Here is a 9599-nt window from a genome sequence, read left to right as displayed (position 1 = left end):
AGATTGTTGGGTTTTAGGGGGTTTTGGTTTGGGTTTTGGGGTTTTTTTTTGGTTTTTTTTTTTTTTGCACAGCAACTTTTATTTCCCCACTAAACAGAGTGACAGGGCAAAGAGACATAACAGCATCGCGGGATCACACGAGGGCGGGCAGGGGTTTATAAGCACGCGCGAGATCACACCTAAAACAAGGCTTCCCCCTCCTTCCCCACGACACGGCCTGGGTTTCCATCACCCCACATCCGCAAAGCCAACCCCAAAAATCTGCGACGGCGAGCGCGCCCGAGAGACTCCAGGATTTGCGACACGTCCGTGGCTCTCTCTCCCTACAGCTACGCCCCTGCCAGCTTTTGGGTTGACCCCAAAATCATCCCCCCCCCCCGGCTCAGACTGCCTCGATCCCCGGGGCTGCGGCTCCCAGCGCTCGGCTCTACGGCTGCTCGGCGTTAACGGGGGGGAAGCGGCGAGGGAGATGGCGGGGTTTTGCTCTCTTAGCTCTAGCGGCAGCGAAAAGACGGGCTCGGCCCTTTCCCGAGGAGGAAAGGAAAGCGAGGATGGGGTGGGGGGAAAGCTAAAAGGTGACCTGCAGAGCAACGGTCTCAGAAATGGGGGGGGGGGTACGGTACCTCTCCTCCTCACGCAGGTTTTCTAGCCCTCGAGAGCTTCCCGGGGTGCACAAAAGCAGGCGGCTTTGGCTACGGATCAATGCAGGATGCGATAAACCCCTAAGGTAGCTTTTCTCCCTGGTTACGTCCCTGTTTTCATGGGGCAGCCAACTTCGAACAGAACAAAAACAAAAACATGGGGTTGCTTTTACAGCAGAGGGGGGGGAAATAACCCCACGTCGAGGCTTTTTAAGCAGCCACCCTCAATGGTTGATGCCCCAGAGGAAGGTTTTCAGGGTAAAAAGAGACCCAAAACTTTTAAATGCGACAAGAAAAAGTTAACCCCAAAGCCGAACAAGGGACAATCATGAGTTTCGGGGTCCTCTGTCTGAAAGCAAGGGGAAAAGGGGGACAGGATGGGGCACTACTTGCAGGTCACCTCGGGGAGGGATAAAGAAACCGGACGGGGTCAATTGCAAAGGGAGAGCGAGGAGCCCACGTAGAAGAGCCAGAAGAAAGGAAAGATCTTTTCGGTGAAAGCGGCCGTGAAGGTGAAGATGGGAGCCATGTTATCGGCGTTGTAAAACGCCACCCACCCGCCTTCGTAGTCCAGGTACACCCCGATCTTCCTGGGCCTCTCGCACAGGGACAGGGGCGTCTCCGGGGAGGTGAAAGCCTGATACTGATCCCAATTCTTCCCCTTCCAGTTCAACCCCACCGCCCAGATCCCCTCCTCCGGAGCAAAGTCGATTTTCTCCTTCCTCCGCACCGACTCGCGGGCCGCCCCCAGGACCCAGCTCTCTCCATCTCCCACCTCCACCTCCCAGTAATGCCTCCCAGCTATGAAACCCTCCGCCGCCAGCACGCAAAAGGAATAATCGAATCTTTTGGGGTTTGCCGGCAGCTCCTGGGGAGCGCTCCTGAGCCGCACGCTCCTCTTGTCCTCCGACAGCACCAGGTAGGGGTTGGCAGTGTCCGGGTCCAGAGAGAGATCACCTGGGCAGAGGGAAGCATGGATATGAGCGTCTGCAAGCTAAGGACCCCTCTCCCACCCTGGTCGGAGCCGCCCTCCGAGGGGATTCATCGTCTCTGCCCCAGGATGACACCAGACGAGTCGCTTCTCAAAGTTTTAAGCACCTGAAGTGCAAAGAGCCGCAGAGGAACAAAGATCAGGCTCCGCTTTCTAATTAAAGCGGAGAAACCGCCAGATCCCTGCTGCAACCCCCCCGGCCTGCCCCACCCGAGACACCTCCGTCCTCGGGAACAGAAATTTCTGGGCAGAAATAACTTTTTTTTTTTTTAGTCACTGCCAAGCGCCGGAGAGGAACAAGCACAAATATCCTCGTGTCTTAAGAGCTGCTCTTGTCCTCAGGGGAGCGGCAGGAACTAGGGCTGCACGGCCTGAAAACGACTGTGAGAGGGGAATATCAGAGACTGCTGAAAGCGAGAGGGGCCTGTCCTGCACCCAGCCAAGGAGACGGAGCCCAGCGACGGCCCTCAGCTACCAGCAGCAAACGCAAGAGGTTGCAAAGTCCATCTCTGAGCTAACTCAGCACCCACCAGCGGGGCCAAAGGTCTCCTCGCTCCGGGTAGAGCGGATCAGCTTCTGGAGAGTCCTCTTAACCCCGCGGTTTCCTAACAAATTCAACGGTTGCGCCTTTTGTGGAGTCGCCCAGCAGCTGCATCGGTTTTTTCCCCCCTTCCTTTGGCAGCACCAGCAGTAATTTTCTCCTCTCCTGACCTCTAAAGCTAGCTTGAAGGTCTCACCGCCGACACACCCCCCCCGGGGAAGCTGAAACGCTCAAATTAAGCCCTGCAAAAATGAAGGTCAGGCTCCCAAAACCAAACCGGGCTCACCTGTGTCATTCTCCAGCTCGAACCGGAGGTTCTCTGAGGGAAGAAAAGAAAGAAATTTAGATCCCTTCGGTCACGGGGAGTCCCCGGGGACTGCCTACGCGCACGCGACCTTGCTCCCTGCCTTACGGCAAACCACCGCACGCTGCTGCTTGGGAACGACCGCGTACGGCTGCGTCGGACTTCCACGCGGAAATCCATGCAAATGCGCTGCTTTTCAAGCAAACGGGGCTTTATATTTTTGATGAGCAGATGCTCAAACAATAAAGAGCGCTCCCAACAAGCCCAAGGGAGAAACGAGAGCCCAGCTCAAACCAAATCATCTTTTAAGGCGAATTTCATCTTTCTTTTAAGGCGAATTTCATCTTTCTTTTAAGGCGAATTTCATCTTTCTTTTAAGGCAAATTTCATCTTTCTTTTAAGGCAAATTTCATCTTTCTTTTAAGGCAAATTTCATCTTTCTTTTAAGGCAAATTTCATCTTTCTTTTAAGGCAAATTTCATCTTTCTTTTAAGGCAAATTTCATCTTTCTTTTAAGGCAAATTTCATCTTTCTTTTAAGGCAAATTTCATCTTTCTTTTAAGGCAAATTTCATCTTTCTTTTAAGGCAAATTTCATCTTTCTTTTAAGGCAAATTTCATCTTTCTTTTAAGGCAAATTTCATCTTTCTTTTAAGGCAAATTTCATCTTTCTTTTAAGGCAAATTTCATCTTTCTTTTAAGGCAAATTTCATCTTTCTTTTAAGGCAAATTTCATCTTTCTTTTAAGGCAAATTTCATCTTTCTTTTAAGGCAAATTTCATCTTTCTTTTAAGGCAAATTTCATCTTTCTTTTAAGGCAAATTTCATCTTTCTTTTAAGGCAAATTTCATCTTTCTTTTAAGGCAAATTTCATCTTTCTTTTAAGGCAAATTTCATCTTTCTTTTAAGGCAAATTTCATCTTTCTTTTAAGGCAAATTTCATCTTTCTTTTAAGGCAAATTTCATCTTTCTTTTAAGGCAAATTTCATCTTTCTTTTAAGGCAAATTTCATCTTTCTTTTAAGGCAAATTTCATCTTTCTTTTAAGGCAAATTTCATCTTTCTTTTAAGGCAAATTTCATCTTTCTTTTAAGGCAAATTTCATCTTTCTTTTAAGGCAAATTTCATCTTTCTTTTAAGGCAAATTTCATCTTTCTTTTAAGGCAAATTTCATCTTTCTTTTAAGGCAAATTTCATCTTTCTTTTAAGGCAAATTTCATCTTTCTTTTAAGGCAAATTTCATCTTTCTTTTAAGGCAAATTTCATCTTTCTTTTAAGGCAAATTTCATCTTTCTTTTAAGGCAAATTTCATCTTTCTTTTAAGGCAAATTTCATCTTTCTTTTAAGGCAAATTTCATCTTTCTTTTAAGGCAAATTTCATCTTTCTTTTAAGGCAAATTTCATCTTTCTTTTAAGGCAAATTTCATCTTTCTTTTAAGGCAAATTTCATCTTTCTTTTAAGGCAAATTTCATCTTTCTTTTAAGGCAAATTAAACGTAGGCATTAGGAGGCACCAACTTTTAAAGAAAACCTTTTCCAGCGCTCACCCTTGAACTCCAGCAAGACCTCTTTCAGCACTGCGCTCTTCTGGGAAAAGCTCTTGAGTTTCTTCTCCAGCTCCGTGAAGCCAGCCTCCGGCTTGCAAAACATCCAGCTCTCAAAGCTGGGGAGGAGAAATAAATATTAGTTTCCCCTCTGGAAAAAAAAAAAAATAAAAGAAAATCTCCAAACTAGAGGCAGGAAAGAAACCTGCCCTGGTACTGAAGAGGTTTGGTATTCGATTATTCTCCCTCTGTCAGTGCTTGTGAGGCCACACCTGAGGACTGGGTCCAGTTTGGAGCTGCCCAGTACGAGGCACGCAGGAGGCCACTGGGATAGAGATGTGGGGGGGGATCTCCACGCCTTGGCGGGGGCCCAGCCCTGAGCAGCCTGATCCGGCTTTTGATACTGGTCCTGATGGCGTGGGTTTGGGCCCTCCCCAACCCAGCCGCGCCGCGGTTTCCTCTGGAAGGACGCTCCAGCCCTCCCCACAACCCGCCGGCTGCAAAGCCCCGCCGCGACGGTTTGGTTTTTGCCTCAAAGGTAACAGCCGGGCGCGGGCGAGAACCACAAGGCAGGCGGGGCGGGAGCTGGACGGGGCGTACGCCCTCGCAACACCAGCTCTGCCTCCGGTGTGAGCCTCCCAGTTAACCCAGCAAGGGCTCAGGTTCACTCACCTGCTTCCAGCTGGGACAACACCCTGAAGAGAGAGAAAAAACAAAACAAAACAACAAAAATCAGTACGAGTCTCTCTTCTACCTCACAGCCTCCAAAATCCTCCCCAAAAGCGGCCCCACAGCTGCTCTGCTAAGGGGGATCAGCTCTCAGCAGCTGTTTCCAAAGCAGAGTGCAACTGGACCCACAGAGATGGCAGAATTATAATGATACGGGGTTTTTTTTTTTTCCCCTTTTTCTTTTTTAGTGTGGGTGGGGGAAAAAAAAAAACAAACATGCTTTTTTAAAGAAATTAAGAAAAATCATGACTGCCATCAAGCTGCCAAAACCATGAGGATTCAGGGCTCACAGTGACGATGGAATGACACAAACCAAAAATGTTTGGGAGATTTGTTTGGGTATTTCTTAGTTCTTGGTATCCAAGGGAGCCCAAGCAGCTTCACTACTAAAAGGGCCAATTTTACTCCCAAAACTGTGTTAAAAATTGGGTTCCCACCTGAAAAAGCAGCCCAGCAGCAAGTCAAAACCCCTGACTCGGAGATAGGCCAGCTCCAGCGTGGAGTTAATGGACCCGAGCTGCCCCCCAGCAGAACCCGTCAGCACCCTGCGGTCCCTCTAAATGGATTTTTGTCCCCAGGGATCCCGACCTCGAGCTCTCCCGGGTTTTACACCCTGCTATGCCATAACCTCCGGGCTGGAAGGACACATTCCAGGAGTCTCACCTGCCCAGACTGGTTTCCTGGGCCATTCTCTCCTCCCTGCTCGGCCAGCAGCTTATCGAGCTGGGCAATCTCCTCGGAGAGCCGGGAGACGCTCTCATCTCTCCTCTTGACGATGTCTCTGTCGAGCTCCTCCAGACGGGACAGCAGGAGCTGCTCCTTCTCCTCCAGGAAGCCCCGGAGCTCCTTGCACTCGGCCACAATCTTCTGCCTCTCCACTTCTGTCTGCTTCTGCAAAACCCAGAGGGGGGAACCCACGTGAGACCGACATCCCCGCAGCTGGGGGGGTTTTGGGGAACCCCCCCACCCCGAGGCACTCACCAGCAAGTCTTCGCTCTGCCGCTCCCTCTCAGCCTTGGCTTCTTCACGCCCTTTCCTCAGGGAGCTCAAATGCTCCTGTGGCACCTCCTGGAAGGAGAAAGAGGAGATCTGTTGGGAACCTTTCCTATTTGGGATCAGGAATACGGAAGAAAGGGATGGTGGGGGATTCCCTCCAATTTCATCAACTGTGTTTATTCTTTTTTTTTTAAGCTGGAGAACACCATGAACCCAAAAAGAGGTGAGGCCATCACCGCACTGTGTCCTCCCCTGCCCTGTTATCCTCAACCCTTAGTTTTGGGCATGCCAAGAAAGCCCAAAACTTCCCCCAACCAGCCCAAAAACTGTCCCCTAAAACAGCCTGAGCAGTTCGGAGCCAGGGGCAGGAGGAAGAAGAAAGAGGAGCAAGGCCAAAAAAAAAAAAAAATTAGAGCCAATTTTTAGCTCCCTGTAAGAGCGCAGCTGCAAACGCAAACCACTAAGTCCCACCCACGTGAAAACCCCTTCCGCCTCGGCGCCTCTCGGGATCAGCTTTCACATCCCAGCCCCGCCACGAGCCGGGGAGACCGGCCGAGGCACCCCGACATCTGCCTGAACCCCACTGAGATGGAGGGGCCAGCCACCTCCAGGCTGCTCGTTAAGTTTATTAACGGCTTATTACTGGAAACCATCGTGCCCGCCCTCGTTTAAGTCATTTGACCTCCGAGGAAGATGGAGAAGCTCCTAGCAACACTAAACAAAAAGCAGCAGGGCTTTTGGGAGAAAGCAGCAACGGATCTGTTATAAATAAAACGCAAAGCTACAGAGATTTTGCTGTTGCTAACCAGCTGTGCAAACCGGTGCTTGCTACCACACGCCTCCTGATAATGCAGAATTTAAGCACGAGATAAAAGCAAAAATCGGAAAAACGGGGGCACGGGTTGCAAGCAGCCCCCAAGGGGCAACAACCCGTTGTTAAAAATGCGTAAAAGCGGATTAACGAAGGGGAAAAAAGAAAAAAAAACCACAAGAGAGCAGCAGCCTGAGCAGCGTTCAATGGCGGACCTGCCTAAAGACGCTGCGGTCCTAAAAAAGGACAAGATCCCAAATTTGGGGGTGGGGACGATGCCGCCAAGTCGAGCTCCGGCTTCCCACTAAGAGCAGCCGCAGCCACGGAAGATGACAAGGATGGTGCAACCAGGCACCCACCGCGATTTCAGTACAAAATTCAGTATAAAAGCCTTTGGTGCCACCTGCCTCGACACCGCTAACTGCAACAATTAATACGCAGCGGTTAACGATCACGCAATCCCCTTCCCCAATCCACCGTGATCGCCCCGGCTGCTCCTCCTCCTCCTCCTCCTCCTCCAGCCGCTGCTGCGCAGTAAACATCCGCTCCCCGTCCGGCATCTTGGTTTTCCTTCACCCCGCCGGAGAAACGAGGCCTGGCTGCTCGGGGTCAGGCCGCCGCGCTCACACGCCTCTTAATTATTAATTAATAACTATTTCCACCAGGGAGCCCCCCGCATCGCAACGTGTGGGTCTCCCCTTCATCACCACGGTGGTTTTGGAGGAGATCGAACACCGCCAAAGGCCGGGCTCCGTTTTTGCTCTGCGTCACGTTGCTCAACCACCCTGTGCTGGTTTGTTTTTTTTTTTTTTTTTATTTGGCGGGGGGAAAGTCACTCCTGGGGGATTCCTGCTCCACTTTAGCCCCAGATTGTTCTCGGTGCTAAAAAACTAAGCCTCCCCACCCCCAGGAGCCAGGCTCCATGCTCATTCCAGAGCGTTTCTGCCCAGGAAAGCTGAGGATTTTGGGGTGCCTGATGGTATTTTGCACACTCACACCTGCACGGAAGCGATCCCAGGGATTCCCATCCCAGCTCAGTCTTACTTCAGACAGGAGACCAAACTGGCCGACACCCCCCTCCCAGTATCTTCCCAGTTAAACCCAGCTCCATTTTGCACAGGGGACAGTCCCCCATCCTGCCCTACTGCATGGGGTCAGCCCCCACCCCGGGGTGTCCCCGTCTGGGGCGGGATTTGAGTCCCTATTGCACCCCATATCCCGCCCCACTGTATGGAGGAGCAGCCACCTTGGAATGGGGTCCCCAGTGAGGCCCCATTCTGCACCCCAAACCCTGGGGGGACCCCACTACCCTCCCTGCACCCAGATACGTACGAATAGGGGCATAGAGCAGTGGGGTACTCCCTATTGCACCCCAGGTGCATTGCCTCCCGCGGGGAGGGGGCTCCCCAGTGCACCCCCACCCCGCGGGGTGTCCTTATTGCACCCCCAATTCGGGCTGGGGGGGGGGGGCTTGCTACTCTCCCTTCACAAAAAGGGTCCTTATTGCGTCCCCCATCCTCCTGCACCCGAGAGGGGCTCCCCAAGGCATGTCCTCATTGCACCCCAACATCCCGGGGGGGCTCCCAGGACTCTCCCTCCTTGGGGGGGGGTCCCTACCGCCCCCAAACTGGGCTCCCGCTGCACTGCCGCCCCCGGGAGGGGCGTCCCTACTGCACCCCCATAAACAGGGGGGTCCTTAGGGCACCCCATGTGCTCCCCAGCTCCCGGTGCACCGCCCCCCCCCCCCCCCCCCGGCACTGACCTCCGCGGCGTGGGCCGCCTCCTCGGCGGGCAGCACGGTGTGGGTACGGTGCTCCCGGGAAAGGTGACAGACGACGCAGACGGCGCGGCGATCCTGCACGCAGTAAAGCCGCAAGGGTTCGCCGTGGCGCGGGCAGCGCGGCGGCCCCGGCGGGCCGGGCGGAGCGGCGGCGGGCAGAGGCGGGGCGGGGGCGGGAGGCCCCGGCGGGGGTTCGGCAGGGCCCGGCGGCAGCCCCAGCTGGCGGACGATGTGGACGATGTTACCGAGAGAACGGTTAGGGCGGAAAAGCCGTTGCGGCACCGGTTCCCGGCACTGCGGGCAGCAGAGCCGCCGCGCCGAGTCCTCCCAGCACTGGGTCACGCAGGCGCGGCAGAAGTTATGACCGCACTCGGCCACCAACACCGGGTCGTTGAAGTACTCCAGGCACACCGGGCACGTTAACTCGTCCTGCAGGCTTCGGGCCGCGCTGCAGGGAGCGGGCGGGACGGCGGGGGGAGCGGGCGGCGCCTCCATCCCGGCTCCCCGGCTGCGCTGGGCTCCGCGCTGCGCTCGGCGCTCCGCTCCGCGCCGCTCCGCCGCCCGACTGCCGGCCGGGAGGGGCGGGGCCGCGCCTGCGCGCGGCGGAGGGGGCGGGGCCGCGCCTGCGCGGGGAGGGAGAAGGCGCCAGGACGTCGGCGTCTCCCCCCCCGCGGGGGGGGCGGGCTGCGCGTGCGCGGCCTGAGAGGGGGCGGGGCCGGGGGGAGCTATAGGGAACGGGGGGGGGGGGGTGTCCCCCTATAGGTGCTGGGGGAGCCCGGGTGTCTGGGTCCCTATAGGGTGTTTGGGGGGGGATGGATGCATGCGTGCCTATAGGGTGCTGGGAGGGGTGTGTGTCCCTATAGGATATTGGGGGGTGGATGCATGCGTGCCTATAGGGTGGTGGGAGGGGTGTGTGTCCCTATAGGATATTGGGGGTGGATGCATCAGTGCCTATAGGGTGCTGGGAGGGGTGTGTGTCCCTATAGGATATTGGGGGGTGGATGCATCCGTGCCTATAGGGTGCTGGGAGGGGTGTGTGTCCCTATAGGATATTGGGGGGTGGATGCATCGGTGCCTATAGGGTGCTGGGGGGGGTGTGTGTCCCTATAGGATATTGGGGGTGGATGCATCAGTGCCTATAGGGTGCTGGGGGGGGTGTGTGTCCCTATAGGATATTGGGGGTGGATGCATCAGTGCCTATAGGGTGCTGGGAGGGGTGTGTGTCCCTATAGGATATTGGGGGGTGGATGCATCAGTGCCTATA

At 54.2% G+C, this 9599-nt stretch overlaps 1 protein-coding gene across 1 annotated transcript; it reads right to left on the bottom strand.

Moving 5' to 3' along the window:
* Positions 1–181: 181 nt before the first annotated feature.
* LOC309601020 (E3 ubiquitin-protein ligase TRIM7-like) lies at positions 182–8899 on the bottom strand. The gene is made up of 7 exons (XM_082333818.1): positions 8318–8899; positions 5730–5816; positions 5412–5639; positions 4692–4714; positions 4023–4138; positions 2460–2492; positions 182–1598 (listed from the first exon to the last, which is right to left on the bottom strand). Exons 1-7 carry the CDS (start codon positions 8828–8830, stop codon positions 1072–1074), a joined length of 1527 nt encoding a protein of 508 aa, XP_082189944.1. The 5' UTR covers positions 8831–8899; the 3' UTR covers positions 182–1071.
* Between the last annotated feature and the right edge of the window lie 700 nt (positions 8900–9599).

This window comes from Platalea leucorodia (assembly GCF_965183815.1).
Source record: "Platalea leucorodia genome assembly, chromosome: 28".
NCBI lineage: Eukaryota > Metazoa > Chordata > Aves > Pelecaniformes > Threskiornithidae > Platalea > Platalea leucorodia.
Note: the sequence above shows the minus strand (reverse complement) of the source record. Positions and strands in the feature narration are given on the sequence as shown.